General features: G+C 37.7%; 1 protein-coding gene across 1 annotated transcript in view; it reads left to right on the top strand.

Annotated features, from left to right (window-relative positions):
* Nucleotides 1–21,102, top strand: part of HOMER1 (homer scaffold protein 1) — an 88,309-nt gene that overhangs the window by 58,375 nt on the left and 8,832 nt on the right. Inside the window, exons 6-8 of the mRNA XM_079330206.1 lie at nt 6,167–6,323; nt 18,868–18,978; nt 20,543–20,623. Of these exons, the coding sequence (XP_079186332.1) occupies nt 6,167–6,323; nt 18,868–18,978; nt 20,543–20,623 (349 nt within the window). The remainder of the gene's footprint in view (nt 1–6,166; nt 6,324–18,867; nt 18,979–20,542; nt 20,624–21,102) is intronic.

Here is a 21,102-nt window from a genome sequence, read left to right as displayed (position 1 = left end):
GCCCAACTCACACCCCTTCATTCTTTCCTCTTCCTGGAATACTGAGATAGGACCTGGTCCATTTCATGGCTCTTTCATCAGCTTCTGGTTCATTGCAGGGCTCTTCCTCATCCGTAAAATAATGGAAGACAAAACTCCCTTCTGTTCCCTATTGCTTTGAATATGAGAGAGAGAGAGATAGGGAGAGATTTCCACATCTTTACTGAGGGCTTATGGTTCTTTGTGCAAGAGCACAAACTCCTAAAACCCATCAGGTTTAAATCCTTTCCATCACAAAGTTGTTTTGGACATTTAATAGATGGCCACAGAAGATACTTTTTGAAATCTCCAAAAAGGGTTGTAATTCCCAAATTGCTTGTTTAAAAATTCTTCCTCATGAGGACATAAGCTGAGGAGCTTGAGTCTCATTTTCAGCATGAATGAGAGGAGGTTTCTTGTGAGCTTTTAGGAATCCCTGGAGAGATGCTGCAATGCCTTGCTGTACCAGCAGGGTCAACATCTCCATCAAATTAAGCAGTCACCTCATTTCAATGTGAGCAATAGCAAGCATAGCCTATGGCAGAGATCGTGCCCTTCCAGCCTTCAGCATTAACTGAAGCTTATCTGATACGGGAGATTTTGTAAGGACCTTTTTCAGGATTCCTCTCCAAATGCACCAGGAATTTTTACATAAGCCCAAACACTTGCCTTACCCTTCCAAGGAGAAGTAGTGATGCTTTGTGTTCACTGTATCTCTCGGATGCCACAGCAACAGAACCAAATGGTTCAAAATGCCCCTGTGCTTTGTAGAGCATGAAGCCTTACAGAGCTCTGTGAAGCTCACCAGCCCGGCTGTCAGGAGGGGTCACTTCTTGCTGCCAGCACAGCTCATGCATTGTTACCAGCTGGTTGACATACCACTCCCTCTGCTTGATAATGCTCACTCCATCAGACTCTTGGGCTGTGTCCAACACATGGCACTATTTATGAGCTGGGCAGCTGCTATCAGGACTCTGCTCTGTTCATGTTTGACAAGTCTTACAGATTTAGTTATTATATCAGAATCCACATTTTATGTTGGAAGTACTGCATTCTTACTTGGCTAAATTCCTCTTCACATCTGCTGTCCCAAAATAGGATTGCTCGCCACATACCTGCAGAGGAGATCACAGTGACACCTGAAGAAAATAATTTACCTGCTCTTGAATAACAGTAGTTTCTTCAAACCGTGACTATACTATACAATAAATTTTAACCTAGTTAATTTTATGCAATGGATGCAATATTAAGCCCTCTAAATATTAATAAAGTGGAATTCTTTTTACCTTTATTGCTATAAATCTGAAATAAACCTTAATCCATGTTTCACAGTGTTGGTACTGCGTTCAAGTGAACAGTGAATAAGCAATAATGATTCAAAAAGCAGAAACATAATTTGAAGTGCTTTTGTTTCTTTGTTTCATGAAAGCGTTTTCTCAAAATAACTTCATTCTGAATGGAACTCATCAATGTGTGCTTATCCCCCCTTCCCTTTGCAAGCCTTCTCCAACTGGCTAAATGTGGTGACTGGAGCTTTTCAGATTAATTTTCCTTAAGTGACCTACTTTGCAGAGAAAGATAATCATGCATTTATAGCCTCTGGCACACTATTCAGGTCACAGATGGACAGATACCAAAGCTATTCCTCAGTGACTTACTGGGCTTGTAACTAATCCCCAGTGAGAGAGGAGATTGGCCTGATGTTAATTGGCCAGAATGCCTAAATGTATGGAAGGAAGATCGTTGACTCCTGCTTTAATTTTCAGAGGGTATCAGAGTTAGGCTGAGTGGTACCAGCCAGCAGTTTTTCTAGGAGTGCTTTGTGAAAGTGGTTGAATTACTGGATGTCACAGATGTTAAATATCTGATTTTGAATCCTTTGCCTTGACAGTGGGGCACCATGTGGTATTCTGACTGTGGGCATGTGGTCATGTTATACATGTACCAGATATATGTTACACATGTACCACATACTGTGGCCTAAATCAAGGACTAGAGATTCAGGAGAGTTTTGACCTTTTGCATACTAAGGAGTGCTTGAAATCCCACAAAGGGTTGTCATTGTTGGACCCAAACCACTGCTATGAAAACTTCTGTTAGTTTTTATGGTTTGGTTTGGTTCAGTTTGGTTTGGGGTTTTTTTTTTTGGTTTATTGGGTTTTTTGTTGTTGTTGTTGGTTTTTTTTTGGTTTTTTATTTTTTGTTTTTTTGTTTGGTTGGTTTTTTTTTGGGGGGGGGGTTTTGGGGGTGGTTTTGTTTTTGTTTTTGTTTTGTTTCGTCATTTTTTTCTTTGTTTGGGTTTTTTGTTTGATTGTTTTTGGAGGTTTTTGGGTTTTTTTTTTTTGTGTTTTGTTTTTTGTTTTGTGTTATCATGGTAGTTGACCAAATAAAACTCAGAATTTGCTAATATTCTTTAGAGGAGCCCTTTCCCTCTCTTGTATTTGGCTTTAATGGGATGTATGCAGAACAGCTTGTCCTGGTGTTTTCAGATGTTCTGAAGTTTCACAAGGGAAATGACCAGGCTTTATTCTCTTTTAGGGTATTTTTAAAAATTTTGTGTAGCTTTTCATGCTGAAAAATAGGCAAGAAGCTGGAGTGTTAAGAATGTTTCTTTTTTGAAGGACCATCTTGAAACTTTGGGATTGTCAGGCAGTCAGTGATGTTAATTCTGACAGGTTTCAAGAAATAACTGTTAAAATTGTAACAGTACCTTCAAAGGGATGGGTGATTTTAAGAAGAAAATGCATGTATGCAGGTAGAATTATTGCACCACAGGAGTGCAAATGTGTATGACTATGTGTCCCTGAGTGTCTATAAACAGCTTTCCACCACAGTGCAGAGCTGGAAAATGCTCTGGTAGAAATTGCTGTTTGGATCAGTGTGATTGCTGAGTAAGTGTGCTTATTTTCAGTGCTTTGTAGAGTACATGGTCTCAGAACACATGAGGGATGATTCAGATTAGGTTTAGATATTTACAGCTGTTAAGACAATCTATCAGGGCTATGTATGTATTTTCTATGACAGAATCTAGTGCAGTGAGGGCAAAATCAACTCCTTTTAGCAGCAGGCCTTTCAGACAAGAATTTAGTAGAAGATTTTAGGGAGAAATAGTATGTACAGCTCTCCTGTACCCATGCAAAGGGACTGTAGCAGTTTCTGGGGCCTCTTTGGACTTCCCATGTGTCTGTCATCTTCTTGATCTCTGTGTTCCCTTTCACAGGAGTTAGCATCTCCCCCTCCAAGGGACAATTTCATTGTGTCTGAATTATATGATTCCCAGTGTTTGCTCAGGAAGTGTTGGTAAATTTAAATGTCACTCCACAGATACAGGATTCCATTCAGATACTCTCGGTCTAACCTAAAAACAGCCTTCTGTAAATGTGTTTTTATCTGGTTCTAAAGCAATTAATCTTAATCCAGTTTTAACCAAACTAATCCACAGAACATAATTTCATTACCTTCTTTGTTGGATTTGTTTTCCTTTCTTTTTTTTTTTTTTTTTTAATCTTAAGAAAGTATTTGAGAAAAGGAAGTCAGAACAGCCAGGAGTGGTTATGGGCTATTTTAATCAAATTAAGATTTTATGAAACAAAAATATCCACACCTTTGGGACTGTGTTTCGCAGTATAATATCCATTAAGAAGAAATAGGGTAAGTCTAATGAGTTAGGAAGTCTTTGTGTATTACCAAATACAAAATAAGACTAAATTAAGTAAGATGCTTTCATTTTATGGTGCTATAGTAGAATCTGTAGAAGATACAGTACAATTACTTGTAGAAAAAAAGCCAGTATATGCTACAAATAAGTCACACCTGTATTGCAACAGAATATGTAGATCTCTAAGGGAAAAAGAGTACAGTTGAGAAATAATACTGATGCATTCCTATTGACAATAACCAAATGAAAAATAATCAGATCAAAGAAACGTTGCAGCTTTTGAACTGGGGTAACCACAGCAGTAATAGAAAATATGTGCTTCATATTTCATGCTGACATTCCATTATACAAGGAATAACTTAAAAGCTCCTGGCTATTTTCTTGGGAGGCACTGCAGTAGGGGCACCAAGCAAAGGTAAAAGTGATACTTAGCACCAATCACCCTCATATTATTGCTCATCACTGCCTAAGAGTCCAACTTCTGGGTTTTCAATGGATTAGAAGGATGCCACTGTAGATACACACATTATTAGATTACAAAAATCCTTTCACTTCTTTAGGATAATGAATGATCAAACAGTTCTCAGCCTTTGACTGCCTCAGATACAGCTGTGTTACATCAGTTTGTGTGCATGTGTCTTCTGAGGGCAAAGATGTGTAGTAAGGCACATTTTGTAAGAGAGTAGTGGTGCCACATATAAAAGTTTGCTAGTAGCTAGTAGTTGCCAATAGTCCTGCAGGACTGGTAAATGGAATTCACTTGTATGAAACTACTGAATTGGATATTTGTCAGATCAGAACATCAGGAAGGTATTATGAATATAATAATGAACTAGATATTTGGAGCATTCTCTTAATGCAATTTATTGATATTCTGGCCTACTGTAAGTGAAACTTAAATCTGATTAGAGGACATGGTTAGAGAAATTCATGCTTATCTTCTTGAATGTGTATGTCTGTGTTCCCTGAGGAAATAGGATCATCACTATTTTAGTGTAGTCTTTTAAGATCTAAAATTTCCAGTGGTGAACTTGTAATTAATTGTACTATTAAATGCTAGAGCACATTCCTCTTCTGGAGGAACTTACATTCCTGTTCAAGGGGACAAAGTCCTATTTGGAAGGAAATGCTGGACTGTGGAAGAATCAGGTATAATGTTTTAGTGAAAAAGTACAGGTGCTCTGAACAAGTAATGAATATTCCCCAGTGTCTGGCTAATTTTGAACACCTGAGGAGCATTTATAGGTGTCATAATGTTCTTGAAATATGCTCTGGGATGGACTTTGCATATGAGGAAGTGGAAGAAAGAAACTGGACAAAATTATGACAGAATATTTCATTATATATGTGTACAAAGTTCAAATAAATCTGTAAACTTACATTCAAAATCATAATGAATTGTAATTAATGTTATAATATTAACAGATATATTTAAATATACAATTGTGTTATAATCATTCTTCATGCAATATACTTTTGGTCAGAGTTATAGATTTTTGGTTTTTATTGATGGCTTTAATTGTGAGTTAATTTTCTGTATGTCCTGTCCATGGAGGTGTGCTCCTCACATGCTCTTAGCATTATATGAGTGCACATTAATGAGCTATTTGCATATGATGCATATAATGCATTCACCTAATGTGTTTGAGATACTTTTCCATTGCATACTGAGTGTAAAGATATGGTCTGCAGGTGATGGCAGATTAATTACCTGTGAAAATTGAAACCTGTGTTTGCTAACAGAACAACTAAATTGTAAGCAGAATTTTTCCTCTATTCAGTAGAGGCTACTTCAGTAAACCTCAACATCAGGTTCCACTTTAAGTAAAGCAGTAGTATATCCATCCTACTTGATCTCTACTGTCTTTGCTGATATTAGTGAGGAAAAACATATTACAGTATTATGAAACCCAAGGTCTTCGAATTTGCAAAAACAAATGAAATACGGTATTTAATAAAGAAAATATATTTCAGGAATAGAAGATTTACATTAAGACAACAAAGCTGCATTTCCAAAGGACACAATTAACTCTCTTTAATCAAGTAAAAAACAAATATTTTCCTATAACACGTTTAATAAAGTAGTGGATTTAAAAAGCACTTACATTCAATGTGCATATATTAAAAGAGTGACTAATCATATACACATATTCTTGAAGTGCATGCTGTTGCTTTTGGGAAGCTGATGAGTATTTCATGATCTTTTTTTTATTTTTAAATACACCCTGTTGAACTGGGAAGGTAGATGTTGTTCTCCAATAATGGTTTTACATATATTTTCCTAATTTATAGCTTTGATTTGAGTATTTGAATTCTCATTTGGCTATTCTATTATATTAATTATATACCAAATAGATATTATATTTGCTTAGTTATATAACTTTTTGTGTAATTCTCTTTTTGCTGGATATTTAAAAAATATATAAGACATTTAAGAAGCATAAAGGAAGAGATTTGTGAGTTCTGACCATTCTGATTCTGTCTGTGCAGTTCGACAATCAGCAAGCACTGGGAGGCAGAGCTGGCCACGCTCAAGGGTAATAATGCTAAGCTCACAGCAGCCCTGCTGGAGTCCACTGCCAATGTGAAACAATGGAAACAGCAACTTGCTGCATATCAGGAGGAAGCAGAACGTCTTCATAAGAGGGTAAGTCAAGGCAAATGGCCAGGATCCTTGAGGTGGAAGTAGTAGTGACTGTATTCACTCATTTTCAAGTAAAGCAAGTTTACTGTTGCAGCTTCAGGTTAATCTTTGAGACAGAAATTGATGATTTCCTTAAAAGCATTTCCTCCAGTTGGAAATTATTTGCTTTGTAGGAATTCTTTTTCTGCAAAGGTTATTGTTGCAAGAAGTTATGTAACCTTATGACAAGTTTGACAGCTTTAACTCCTTATTTCATGCCATCATGTGTGTTTCATTGCATTCTCCATGGCAGTGAAATCCAGTCCCTTCTGCGTTTAAGCCCTCAGAAACTTGACATCAAATCTGTAAGTTCAAGAAACCTTATTATAATGCCCTCCTGTAATGAAGATGAACAGCTTACTCTTCTCCTTGTGCATGAAGGAACTGTGAACAGCACCAACACAACTGGAAACCAAGGTCACTATATGCAAGTAGAGATCTGTACTTGTTTTCATAAAAAGTCTCAGAAGAGACTGGGTCTTGTTGCCTTCATGGCAAATTTTACAGAGGTCATTCAGCAAACCAGAAGTTCATAATGGGGGAAGGAAGGACAATGTTTGAGGAAGGAATGTAACATGCAAAGTTGAAGTCTAAGTTATGAAAACAAATACGCAATATCTAATTTCACTTCTCCTTTCACATGTAACTCTCTATATTACATAGTCTATCAATCTTTATCTATATGAATTCATCATAGCTTAGGGCACATTTCTCTATAAAGTGAAGGCATGAGTAACATGTGAAGGAAAGATGTATTTGATGAAGCTTTATCACTTTTGTTAATAAAAGTTAGCTTAGCAAAAAGTCAGGGAGGTGTACTTAACACTGGAGTGGTACTATTTACTAGTGATAGGACAAGGGGGAATGGCTTCAAACTGAATGGTGCTAGATGTAGATTAGACATTAGAAAGAAATTCTTTACTATGAGGGTGGTGAGGCACAGGAACAGATTGCCCTGAGTAGGTGTGGATGCCCCGTCCCTGGAAGTGTTCAAGGGCAGATTGGATGGGGCTTTGAAAAACCTGGTCTAGTGAAAGATGTCCCTGCCCATGGCAGGGGAGGTTGGAACGAGATAATCTTTAAGGTCCATTCTAACTCAGGCCACTCTATGATTCTGCGATACATATTTAGGAAAAAAAATGCAAAAACCACAAACTAAACTATTGCAATTTCATGCATGAATATGTTGAAAAAGAAGGGTCAACATTGCAGACCTCACAATTTGGTTTTCTGTGAAGTACTCACCTATAGGAAAAAAAGTTATTATAATTACAGTGAGCCAAATCTTACAAAATCCATCTTTCAGTCCTTTGGTGGACTAGTCTAACTGGAGGCTGTTTAGGTAATCCCAAGAATAATCCTGTATTCATCTGAGTATGAATAATCCAGTGGGCTACGCCTAACCTGAGTGAAAGAGAAACAAGAGTGCCCTGCAGTTTAAGAAACCTAGGGAAATGGCAAATTGTTGGGGGTGTCCTACACCTAGACTGACTTGCAGATGGCACTCCTGAAGTCCCAGGCAAAGGATTTGATAGGAAAAAACAACTTCCAACAGACCGTACTGTGTGTGCCATAGCTGACTGGACAAAGTGCATGAAATGTAATTAAGACTGGTGCTTTTTGCAAAGTGCTTTTTCTTTCAGCTCAAGAAATTGGCAGTTGCTGACAAAATTTTGCTTCGGAAATGTTCCAGTCAAGCAGAAGCTTGTCATGTGTGTTTGTACAAAGGGAGACTGCCACTTTGTCTGTCATCTCATTTAAGCTTCTCATTTGGGAAAATGGGAGTTGTAGCCTGTGCTCCAGGTTTGTGAATAGATGATAACAGTCACTGTCGATAAAATTATTTAAATTGCAGCCTTGTATTAAAGTTACTACAGTGCAAATATTCGGGTGAATTTGAACACTAGATAAGCTTTATAGTGAAGAACTCACTGCTAAAATGTGGACATAATAGGTAGCATTCTTCCTAAAAAATTGTGCAGCTTGTGTTGCAAAGCTGAGACAATAAAATTGTTACCTAAGAAAGAAAAGTAATGCACAATAACAGCAGCTGTGTTTGCCTTGGGAGACTTAACTGGACAAGACAGGCAAAGATCCCTTTAGTTTTTTATGTTATTCCCACTCTTGGTCAAATCTTATTTAAAATCTGTTATTGGAAAATAAAATTAATGAATATAGGAGTTTTTAGTATTTTATTTTGCTTTTATGATACTACATTTAACAGTAGCAATTGAGTCTTTCAGGTTATATTTATTATTAGCTGATGATTTTTCATACCTTTTTCTTAGCAAATTTCCTGCAATTATTTGTATTTCTGAGGAAACACAAAATCCATAGCAGGGTATTATGTATCCTATACTCTTGTTTACATGCCTTTATAAGATGGTTCTCTAACCTGTGACCTCAGGACTTGTTGGTATCTCACAAAGAATATAGGAACATACTGGGAATGCCAGTAAATTTGAGTAGAGAAGTTCATTGGGAGTACTGCCCTCTGTTGGAATTTCTTTTAGAAAATGTGGACTTGGCTAACACAATGAATTAAATTCTATATGCGAAAGTGCATATAATACTAAAAAAAATTCTATCTCCATCTATTACCATACAGTGCAGTGCAGTGCAAAAACTCTTCTAAACAGCATGCTGAAGACTGATCTTTCAAGATGAATTAGTACCTCACTTCGAAAATAAATTGCAAGTCAGACGCTTCTTTCCTACACAGATCAAAAATGTGCTGTTGAAATGGCAGGTCTGGAGACTGATTAGAACACATGTGGCACCAAGCAGTGTTCAGTCCCTGTCTTGTGCTATTTTTCTCTGCAGTTTATCTGTTCAGTGTAAGTATCTAGCTGCAGTTGATGCAAAAAATGGTCCCCAAACTGCACCCCCAATCTCACCTGAGATTCATTAAGTCTATGTTATGTCCTGCCCTAGAAAGGAAGGGTAACCCATGTTCTTGTTAATAAATCCCTTGGGGCAGATTAGACTGAAACCACACTGAATAGTCAGTGTCTGTAAACAAATGCACGTGTGTATATATATATCCATATATATGTATGCACACAGATTATTTTAGAACAGTTTGTTTAGAAAGAAGGACAGTTATGTAGCCATTTTAGTTGTTATTATCTGCAGTAACATAGCATTATAAAAATATAAAAGTAGCACTTAAAATGTGTAAGGAAAAGAAAGAGAAAAAAGGGCAAATGTAGAAAGATTTATAGTCAACTCCCCTTGTTGAATCCAGAAACAAGTCTTGGTACAACTTTGATGTCTGTTGCTTGAAGTGAAGATGTTGGTCCATCAGTGGTGGGGAAAAGCCACAAAACTCAAGAGATTTCATGAGTTTTAAATGCTCAGGTTCACTGTGAGTGGGGGGATACTTCAGAGGTCTTTGGTGGTCCAAGTCGTTCCAACTGCCTATTATGGGAGTGCAGATGAGTTCAATATGGCCATTATGGCCCCTCAGCACTCCCCCTGCCTTACCTCAAGCTCCAGTCACAATCCAAATGGAGGTCAGTAAGTGTGTTTAGGGGGGGATAGGCTTTGGTGGTCATAGATGAGCAGCTGCTTTTTTGCAGTTTGCTATAGTGGGCAAAAGCCCTCCAACGATTTTAGCAATGTTTACCCATTGACAATTTCAGTCTGTCAAAGTCTAAGATAGTAATTTTTTTTTCCTAGCAACTCTTGAGGAGACAAAAGCATGAAGAGTAAATGTGCCCTCTTAAGGAAACTAAGGTTGCATATTTTTCTTTGATTTTGATTGCATTTTAAAAATAATTTCACTTAATCTTTTGCCATTTCTGAGTAAGTTTAAGATTTACTCATTAGCAGTTCAGTTTTTGTGTTAACCTACATTTGTTTGCTTTCTCTTAGGCCTTTATCTTCATTCTTCCATTTGTTCTCTGCCTTAATAATGCCTAGACCTGAGATTCAGGCTGAGTGAAACATTCTCAGTAAATTAAATTAAAGTTTTGTGCTTTCTCCTGATATATTGTAAGCTTAATTCAGAAACACTGTGTTTTGCTATTTTGTGGGTTTATTTTTTAAAAAATGGGTGTATGGATTTTTCCCTCTCAAATACAAAGAGATAATTCTATGAAAATATGATGCCCAGTCACGAGCTTAACTTGGAGCTTTCATCCTTCTCTAATCTGCTCAGAAGTGACAAAAGATTTCCCTTAAGTGGGACTGGTGACCACTCCTACACACCTTGCATAGCTTTTTGACATCAAAAGGGATTCAGGAGTTTAGAATATCTCAGTAACAAAAAGAAAAACCCTGAAGTAAGCTACTTCAGACAAATAGAATGGCATGGGCCCTAACATTAATCCTGATACCACAAAGAGGAAAGGCTTGAATGATGATATAAATTATGAGAAGTTCTGTCTTTGCCACATTAAAAATGAAAATTATGAATTTTTTTTCGTGTACGCTATCTGCTAAATTATCCATTGACACTGGGCAAGAGCACAATGCAATAACACCAGTGCATAATAATAAGAGCAGCAGCCTTTGAAGATCATTCATCTTGAGGATTAGAAGCCTAAGATAAAAAGAGATAAAGAGTAGTGTTCAAGTTCTTAGGTATTCATGAGAGAATAAAGAGGTAAACCCTTGAATTCTAGCTTGTTATTTTACAAGAATTTCCCAGAAAATATGATAAAATTAGGCTATTGTATTCTGTTTCTTTCATTCAATTAATGAAATAAGTGTGAGATGTCTTATGCAGTTATTGAAACCACCTGACAAATAACAGATCATGATTTTCCTACTGTTAAAAGAAATTTTAAAATGGATATTAAAAAAATGCATGAGCATACCAAAATAAAACTGTGGTCATTTTATTGGGTAGTTTCTGTGTCGCTTAAAAAACAACAGTCTGTCCAAGGAGTTGTAAAAGTTCACAAGAAGTGTGGAGTGCTGTATAAACCATCTATTCAGATTATCCTATAGGAAATTTTTGCAGACACTTTAGAAGTCAGCTCCACATTTCCATCACCTGCATTCTTGCTTGAATAACCAAAACTAACTTTTGAACATGCAAATATGATGTGATGAAGCTGTCTTCTGAATTGGAGCCCATACCATGGAGTTCATGTTTGCTGAGAAGTCTTGTTAGCAGTCCTGTTGTTACTGCAGAGAACTGTTTGGCTTTATACACCCATGGAAGAACATTCTCTAAAAATGGAAATATGAAGGAAGGTGACAGTAAGGATGCTAACAAGAAATTTATGAATGGAGTTCTGATCCAAAAAATTATTGGTAATTCACCTTTTCTTATGTGATGCCTATCTCTTGTTATTCTCCCTTTAAGACTGTGTCCCTCCTACTGAACAATTCAAATTTAGCTTTGAATGCATTTTGCATAAATTAGGTTTGATTGATTGACAGAAGGAAGTTAACCAAGTGTAATCTTCTCCTTAAGATACTGTAATTAGCATATGGTTGGGTAGCAGCTTTGTACTTTTTGTTTACAATGAAAATAGATGGCCACCTTTTTTGCATGACATTAAGGGATACCAAAGGAAAAAAATACAAGCATTTTATTTCAGACAATACATTGGGGATTTTTTTCAGATGTACATTTTAGTTCCTAGAATATCCATTTCAGCTATCATAAGTGCTTTATTATTTTTGATATGGTAGATGTTGTCAGCCTTTGCATTATCAGAGAATTTCTTAGGAGAAGAATTCAGAAACCCAGCACTTATTTTATTCTTCCTTTGTGTCCATGATTTGTAATACGGATAATCCATCTAGCATTTACAAAGATTCAACCCTTGGTTGATAATTATACTTTACAAAGAAGACAGTCTCTTTTCCGACAGACCAGCTATATCAGGTTATGTTCCTCATATCATAATGTGAATTTGCCTTTTTAAAAAAGTTTATGGCAGATGGAAGTCTTTTTGGTCTTCTTCAGTTTGCCTTAATTTGTTCTTAGAGAAAATTTGCATTTAGGGCCCAAGACTGTTTTGTAAGGATTCTTTTTTTTTTTCCCCTGGGAATTAATTTTCATTGAATGTGTCATATATATGATAATAATTAGGAAAAAAAAATCCCAACAAACTACCAACTCTAAGCTACTCTTAATCTGGCTAATAAAATATTTTTTCACAGCAGAGCTCTCTCATCCCCATCTTATTTCTAGAAAATCCTAAGAAAAGTGTTAAAATACATTTATCTGCAAGTTATAAAATGCATACTTTGTGGAGGCATGCGACAGGATGTTTACATAGTTAAAGCTTGCAGAATTAAATACATCCTATAATTTCAAAACTCTACAGGAGAATAAGAAAATTACTGGATTTAGATTCTCAGGACTGAGGGATTATATCTGTACAGTATTTGCCATTGCATGTGTTTCATGAACTGTCCAGTTGACTGGAAAAAGTATTTGCTAATTAGATTGTAGGGAAAGGAATGTGCTTCAAATTTAGTATTACCTTATCAATTGTGAATAATAATGCATGGTTAAAACTCGAATCATCAATTCTGGTAAACTTGCTATATTTTCAAAGATTGCTACTAGAGTTTCACTGCTTTCTTCACAAAAAGATGATAGGTTATTCATATTCCTATATCTGTACAGAAATTAGTAAATGTGGAAAACATTTTGGTATTTCCATGGCTTAAGGCATCACTGCCCAAAGACAGAAATGTGTCTTTTTCAGCAAAGTCTTTGAACTGTTTTATCTGTTGAAAAAAGTAAAAAATTGCTGGTAGTGCACAACATTCTTCTCCAGATTATTAATTTATCTATGGGTAAATCTTGGAAAACTATTGTAATTAATTTCCTGTCAGAAGTGATTTATATGAATAATACCACTGTGTGCTTTTTGTTCCTTAAGAATCCTCCTTGAAAAGCAATTTTCTTTGTTTTCTGCATTTTCACATTTCTTAATGTGAAAAATCTTTCCAGAATTTTTTATTCTTGAAAGCTACACTGGAATAATTTTTATTATTAGATTGTGGCATGCTGTTGTGCTTCTTAGTACTGTCTACCAATAAGAAGTGAGAAGTTTTCTCTGTATAAATTTTGTGAAACTTTATGCAGTTATCCACAGTTTTGCTGACCTATGAAATAGTGTTTCTCTCCTCACACAAAGCAAAGGGCTCTTTTTTCTCTGTGGGAAGTTCATCTTCAATTATTGATGGAACTATACTGTCACAGTTATAGTTACAATCCTTTTAGGGATGTAACTTAATCAGTTAAAAATACATAATTAATACTTAAATTTAGTCTTGCATGTGAGCAGTCTGTGTGTTCTGCACTGTAACTTGGGCTAGTAAATCTTGGATATTGCATCTACAGTAAATAAAAAGGAGAAAAGACATTTACAAAACAACAAGTTAGTGTCAGGTATAAAAAATAGGCTACAGATGGCTGGGCCCAGAGAGTGGTGGTGAGGGCAGTTACATCCAGCTGGTGGCCACAGGTGCTGTTCCCCAGGGCTCAGAACTGGGGCCAGGTTTGTTTAGTATCTCATGGAGTGCAGCCTCAGTCAGTTCACAGGTGGCACCAAGCTGTGTGGGTTATTGATCTGCTGTTGGGCAGGAAGGCTCTGCAGAGGGATCTGGGCAGGCTGGATCATGGCTGAGGCCAGTGGTGTGAGGTTCAACAAGGCCAGTGCTGGGTCCTGCCCTTGAGTCACAACAGTCCCAGGCAGTGCCACAGGCTGGGACAGAGAGGCTGGAAAGGACCTGGGGGTGCTGGTGGCAGCAGCTGAACATGAGCCAGCAGTGCCCAGGGGCCAAGAAGGCCAATGGCATCCTGGCTGGATCAGCAATAGTGTGGGCAGCAGGAGCAGGGCAGGGATTGTCCCCCTGTCCTGGGCACTGCTGAGGCCACACCTCGAGTGCTGTGTCCAGCTCTGGGCCTGAGTGCAAGAGAGACACTGAGGGGCTGGAGTGAGTGCAGAGAAGGGAATGGAGCTGGGGCAGGGTCTGGAGCACCAGAGCTGTGAGGAGCAGCTGAGAGGGCTGGGGGTGTTTATCCTGCAGAAGGGGAGACTCAGGGACTTTATCATTCGCTACAGCTGCCTGAAAGGAGGGGTGGGGGTTGGTCTCTTCACCCAAGTAAGAAGCAAGAGGATCAGAGGAAATTGCCTTGAGTTGCACCAGTTTTAGTTTAGTTAGTAGGAAAAAAATCTTCATAGAGAGGGTTATCAAGCATTGGAACAGGCTGTCCAGGAAGTGGTGGCGTCACTATCATTGGAGGTATTTGAGAGATGTAGATGTGGTACTTGGAGATGTGGCTTAGTGGTGGAGGTGGTAGTGCTGAGTTGACTGTTGAACTCAATGATCTTAGGGGTCTTTTCCAACCTGACTCATTCTACAGTTGTGTAACAGGTTCTGTGTTCTAGATGGATTCTGTATTCTAATCTGTCTTGCTTTTTTTTTTTCTGTAGAAGTTGGAATAATTTCTGCATGTAGTTAAAAAGGAATTTCATTATCTGTTCGTGCTCAATTGTACCATTTGTCTCAAGAAGGTGGTTTGAAAAAATCCAGCTGGAGCAAGCCCAGGGCAGAATCACTTAGTCAATAATTGCTTGGAGCAAGTCACCACTCAAAATATTTATGTCATTCCACTTCTTATGTCTACCTGAAGTCTCTGCTTGCAAAGTAATTTTCTGTGGTCAGGATTTTCTTGAGAGTCTTTTCAGTTTTCTGAAGCTTTGGGCAGTCACTGTCTTAAGCTCACACCAAGGCTGTTACTCCTTGTTGTGTTATTTGGCCTGAAGCCTCACTGCTCCAGTCTTGCCAGCAGCTCATTGTGCTAGTTGTCTGCTGCAATGAAAACATCTTCCTGGAATCCGAATCCTCCTGCCTTTATAGGTTCTTGGACCTAGACTAAAATTTCCAGAAAACTCAGAATGGTATCTGCTAGGAGGGCCTAGGCTCTACCAGAAATTGCCTTGCTGTCTTACTTCATGATGTATTTCACACTGAAGGAGGCAGTTCAGTATAATGCCATCCACATGCTAGAAGAGTTTGCACACTAAGTAGACACTAAAAAGGCTTTTCAGAATATTTTCTATACATGCAATCCTTACCTGGATGATAAATTCAAAATGAAGAAACAGAGTCTAAGAACAGTACATTTTTCTTTTGTAGTCTCAAATATGAAGCCTGAATTATTGACATTTTCAGATATGCAAGTCAGTGCAGTCTTATGGCAGCACAATAGCAGGACTTTGTTCAGTCAGTTACTGTTCAAAGACTGTTCTTTCAGTCTGAATTCTGTACTCAAAATGAGCTGTAATCACAGGTACATTGCTCAATACTGCTGTGCAAGGGTTTGAAGGATTGATTGACCTTGCTTTTAAACCTGAAACACTGAATGAGGAGGTGTCCCTGATAATAGCCTGTAGGAGGGTCAGACTAAAGCACTTTAACTTCCTTCTATGCCCCCTTCTGTGCATAATGCATAAACAGTTACTTGTAATGATTTTTGGACCACTGGTCATGAGAAAATTAAATGCAATTTCAAACAAGAAACAGAACAAGTAAATGCTATCCAGATTTTTGCCTAGAGCTTTATCTTTTGTTTCTTCTGTTTTCAGTTGCATATTCTTTATATCATGTAATTTTCCAGCCCATCTTACTCTACACATCTTTTTGAAAGGGTCACAGTATGTTTTTTCTTCTTTATAGGTACATTCAAGAAGATAAAAACATGAAGATATTTGACATCTTTTCAGATCTCTTTAGGAATGGGCATTGAAATAAAACTGATTACAGTAACCCAGTTTTTTTAATTGAGTTTGTTCTTTTTCTTCTTAACTTACTGAGTTTTCAGTCAACAACAGGATAAAACAGTTGAACATTATTTTCTTGCATAATCAGTGAGAGATGGATGTTTGCCCAGAGAAAAGCAGGACTGGAGTAAGACATCACAGCCCTTTTAGTGCTGGTAATTAATTGTCCTTCTGAGAGCAGTTGCCTCTGTTGGCAAGGAGGTTTGTGGGAGCACAGCCTGTTCTGCTTAAGAATAATCATCTATGTTTGCTTAAGCAATTTGTGTGTTCAGTTAGTGTGGACCAGAATGTACTTGGGAGTACTCACATGAGCTGTGCAGAGGGCAGGAGTCCTGCAAGAGGTGTTTTTAACCAGCAATAAGAGATGCAACCTGGAAGAGTAACATTTCATCCAACAGTGCTATTAATCAGCCCCTTGGATTCCAAGCTTGCACCAATACATATGTCCTCCCTTTGTGTACCAGCCAAGAGGAAACCATATGAAGAACAGTGGGAGTCCAAGTGCTTCCCTTAGTCACAGGATGAGAGACCTCTGCAGGCTTGCTTCAAGGCATGAGGTTTTAGGACTGAGGTAGTTTGGGGACTGGGCTTACTTTTGTCTCTCCAGCTGAGGTTTTGTGTAAGTGAGCATTCTGTGCTGGTGCTTGGTAGAGGCCAGTGGATCTTTCTGAGTGCAACAGCTTTAAAACAGGGATTGTCTTCTTGGAAGTTACTATTCAACATCTCAGCAAGAAAGCTTGGAAAGTTTTGAGAGGTTAAACATCAGAAGGGCGGAAGGTGAAAGGGGTGAATAAGTTTGACAGTTCCATCAAAAGTCAGGAAGGAGCAAGAGCTGTTCATAAACCTGCAATGTCAGAACTATCGCAGTTCTGCTTGATAGTGAAGGATTCTTGAAGACCCTGAGCAAGCAAATGGGACCTCAAAATTGGCCCTGTTTTGAGCAGGAGGCCTTGACCGGATAACTACCAGTCCCTTTCCTTCCTAAATTGCTCTGTGTCTTTCTGATTCTTGCTCTCTTTAGATGCTAGGTCAGACAGTGTGCAGACATGGGTTTGTCCTCATCGATGTGCTCCAATTCTTGTTTGTGTAGTTGCAGTGGTGAACACTGTAACAGTATTATAAAAATGTAAATACAGATATGCATGTATAATTCAGAAAATCATCTAAGACTTCAGTTGTAATGTGGCATGTAAAACTAAGCAAATTACTATTCCTTTTTGTCATGGGCACTGGTATTCCTTTTGGGACAATACCAGCAAATAAAGTTCTTTGGGGTGGACAGGGAATGTTGCATTACCAAGTTATATCATACTCCCTCATTCCCTTTATCCCCTGCCAAGAATTTGTTCTAATCTCAGTTCTCTCCATTATAAACCTCATGCAAAAATGTCTAACCAATAGCTTTCCAGTAGAAGCACCTAGATTCATCATAGCTATAGCAGAGGAGAGGTTTGTGGCCTTTGACTCAGAAATGAAAAGATGTTTTAATGTCCTTGTATTTCATTTTGACTTCCCTTGGACTTGATTCAGTAATCTACCTTTTGAGCCTACAAATAGTTCAGAGTCTGAAATTACTGATATCACAGTATTATTAGCTGGGGGACATTGGTGCTGGAGAGCAGCAACCTTGATTACCTGAGATACTTTTTTACCTAAAAAATAAAATTGTCTTGGAAAATGTCTGCCCCCTGTCTAATGACTACCTCTCCAAGAATGTTAAATTGAGTGTTACAGGTTTTTGTTGCAGAATTAATTAGCACTTTGTTCAAAGGAGTTTCTGGGCCAGTTTTGTAGGTATTTGGTGCAGCTCTGTTGAAAACTATATATTAGGATTGGCAGACCCATAACTTCTGGAGAAAAATTTGTTATTAGGTTTTACTTATTAAACAGAAATGCTTTGGTGCACACATCCAGGCAGAGATGATGTGAGAGAGTTCTTTAATATTCTGACCTGTAATGTGAGACAGACATAAACAGAGACTTTTCTGCATAGACACCTGTACGGATTTTGTTCCTTTGATGCAGAAGGTGTTTTTTGAAACTGTTTATCTGTGAGTGGCAAAGTATTGGTATCCTTTTTATTATAAGATAAAACAAAAATGCATACCACTGCCAGGTATCCGAGGGCATATGGAGCATGTTTGCTGTCTATTAATGAAAGGGGAACTGAGCAAATCCAAATTGTGGCATCTCTGTGACTGAGAGATTAGCTCCATTACTAGGGGAAGTTAGAAGTTGGCAACTGTGTTTTGGTGATTGAGTATCTGCTATTACATTGTTGATGCCGAGTCAGAAAGTGATGCTGTGAAATGTTAATTGGCTTTCTAGGAAGTGTGTGAACATTGTGGCTTAGTAAGGTGGTACAACATTAAAACATGTCAGATGGAGAGGTTAGTTAGACAGACAGATCTGTGTTTAGTCATCAAGCCATTGCTGTGTTTGAAATGGTAATTCAGAACTTTCTTAAAACTTACAGTAACTAGTATAAGTTTTAATTAGTGTTATTTTCAGCCTATAACAAATGATTTTTTTTTTGTTTCCAGGAATTCATAGCAGCCACTTACATAACAATATCTTATGCAATATTATGCTAACTTTGAAAGAACACTTTCTCTATTTTAATCAACAGAAGTCATCCTGAAGCTAGGGTGTATTTCAAAGGCAGTTACTGATGCAAAGAAGTAATAGTACCTTGAATACGTTGAAAGTAATTTTGTATGTGTTTCTTCTACTTTTTTCAACAGGTGACTGAGCTAGAGTGTGTGAGCAGTCAAGCCAATGCAGTCCACACACATAAAACAGAATTAAACCAGACAATACAGGAATTAGAGTCAACACTGAAGAAAAAAGAAGAGGTAACATTTATTTTTGGCTTTTCTATTACATCATTTCTAAAGCTTTTCAGTATTAAGCTTGTGATGACTGCTAGGTACTGAATTACTTGCTATAAATGTTGCAAAGTAAATTCTTCTTCAACTTCTTCGAAATTGTTAGTATTTTTCACTTACATCATTACATTAGTCCAAAATAGAGCTGGTATCTGCATAGCAACAAAAAAAAGTATCATGTTTTCCTGTTTGCTTTTACCAAACATCTCTGTTTGTAAAAGTAAATTGTAAGTGGTTTCTGAATGGCAGTCATCACACTGATGCAGTCCAAATTCCCTAAGAAATAAGGCTGTTGTAGGCATTCTTTCTTTTTTTCTTGAGGATAGCATTTGAAATAAGTAATAGATCGATGTCTTTATCCAGCCAGTCTATTTTTCAGGCTCTGTTCATACAGCCTTTCTGGTCCATAAGATCAGCGATTTCCTTAAACACATGCCAAGCCCCCAGCCTGAAACTTGGTATTTATTTTGCCATGTGCCTTGGCCTGCACCAGCAGCAAGTAAATAAATTGCAGTAACACCTGCATTGGCATAGGTTCTAGAGAAAAGCATACCTGTGCCACAGAAGGATCAAGGATCACCCCTGTTCGGATGGAAAAAGGAGATGGAAGGAGCTGCATAGGAGGAATTATTTGCCCCATGTAAGAAGCTGTGGGCTTTGGCCTGTGTGCTTGGAGAGGCAGTGTTTTGCTGAGCTACCCTCAGTGCTGTGAGGTATTTCCAAGGAGGAGGCAGGAGAGGCACAGTCATTACAGAATATCCTCTCAAAATGGAACAAAGCCTTTTCCAAACTCCCTTGTACTTAAGAGATTAGGCTCAGCTTGGTAATGCTTCCCATTTTGTTGCCCATTCAATTTTGAATTAGGCTGAGCTATTGGCTGCAGAGAAATCTTGCCAGAAGGAGTTCTAGGAGGTGAATGTGGCCATCTGGACAAGAGTACTTAATAATTTTAAGTTTGATACCTTTTCGTTTAGTTAATGGTTTCTATTCTTGTTTCCTGAAAGTAAGATAAGAACAGTTTTCTCTTCTGTTCATTGTTTTGTCTATATTTCTTATTTTACATCTTGTTATTTTTTAATTGCTAAATTAAAGATTCAATTTCTTTTAGATTCTTAGGTAGGTTTGTTTTTATGTTTAGCCCTGCTACTGGTGCCATGATAAGCAGTTTGCATTTGAAAACTGGATTTTTCTTCTTGAAAAAATGGAGAAGGGTAGATTCTAATGGAATTTAAAGTATAAATTTGATTTTTTTTATTACAAGGGACCTTAATTTTTTGGGCAAGAATTATTTCATGACTCTTCGGGAGAAAACTTGTACTTTTACAAAAGAAAATGCTTATGTCTATTGTTTTTCATTCACAATGGAGTGGCTGTTTTGGGACTGTAGTTCAGAAGTTGGGAGCAGGGCTTGAATTCCGTGTTCTCTGATGGGCCACTGCCAGTTTTGGTATTGTTGCAATAACTTTCTCAGAAGAGGAAGCAAGCCAAGCCATGTAACACATTGCTAACAAGGTTGTTTCTTCTCCCTTAGGAAATAGAAGGATTGAAACAAGAAATTGAAAATGCCAGAGAGCTCCAGGCACAGAGGGATTCTCTGACCCAGAAGTTACAGGTGAGTTATAGTGCACCATCTTAATTTAGAGAAAAGGGAAAAATTGTCAGCAAGTGACCAGTTCACATGTGCAACTTGTTCTATATTCACTAAACCTGCCAGATGAATGTGTAAGTTAGATTTTCTTGAAAAGGCTGGGTTGGAATGACCCTTAGGAATTTGTTTCAAAATTTCTACCTGCTGCAAATTGTTATTTTTATCTGAGGAAACAGATCCACATTGCTTTTACAAGTCCACGAAATACTCTCAAGTTAGCAAACCTCCTTCATTGATACATATCCTGGGCAGTTCTGATTTCATTTTCACAGTGGTGTCTTCCCATGGTTTTCATGCCACTGAAACTGTCTGTGTATCATCAGCCTGGGATGAGTATGTGTTCAGCTTTTAAACATGCCCTGAGAAAGTAAGAGTTAAACTGTTCTTGTATAGTACAGATATTAAAAACACTCTTTCGACATTTTCTTGAAATTATTTAGAAA

The sequence above is a fragment of the Erithacus rubecula genome (genome assembly GCF_903797595.1).
Source record: "Erithacus rubecula genome assembly, chromosome: Z".
NCBI classification, from domain to species: Eukaryota; Metazoa; Chordata; class Aves; order Passeriformes; family Muscicapidae; genus Erithacus; species Erithacus rubecula.
This window is presented reverse-complemented; position numbering and strand designations above follow the sequence as displayed.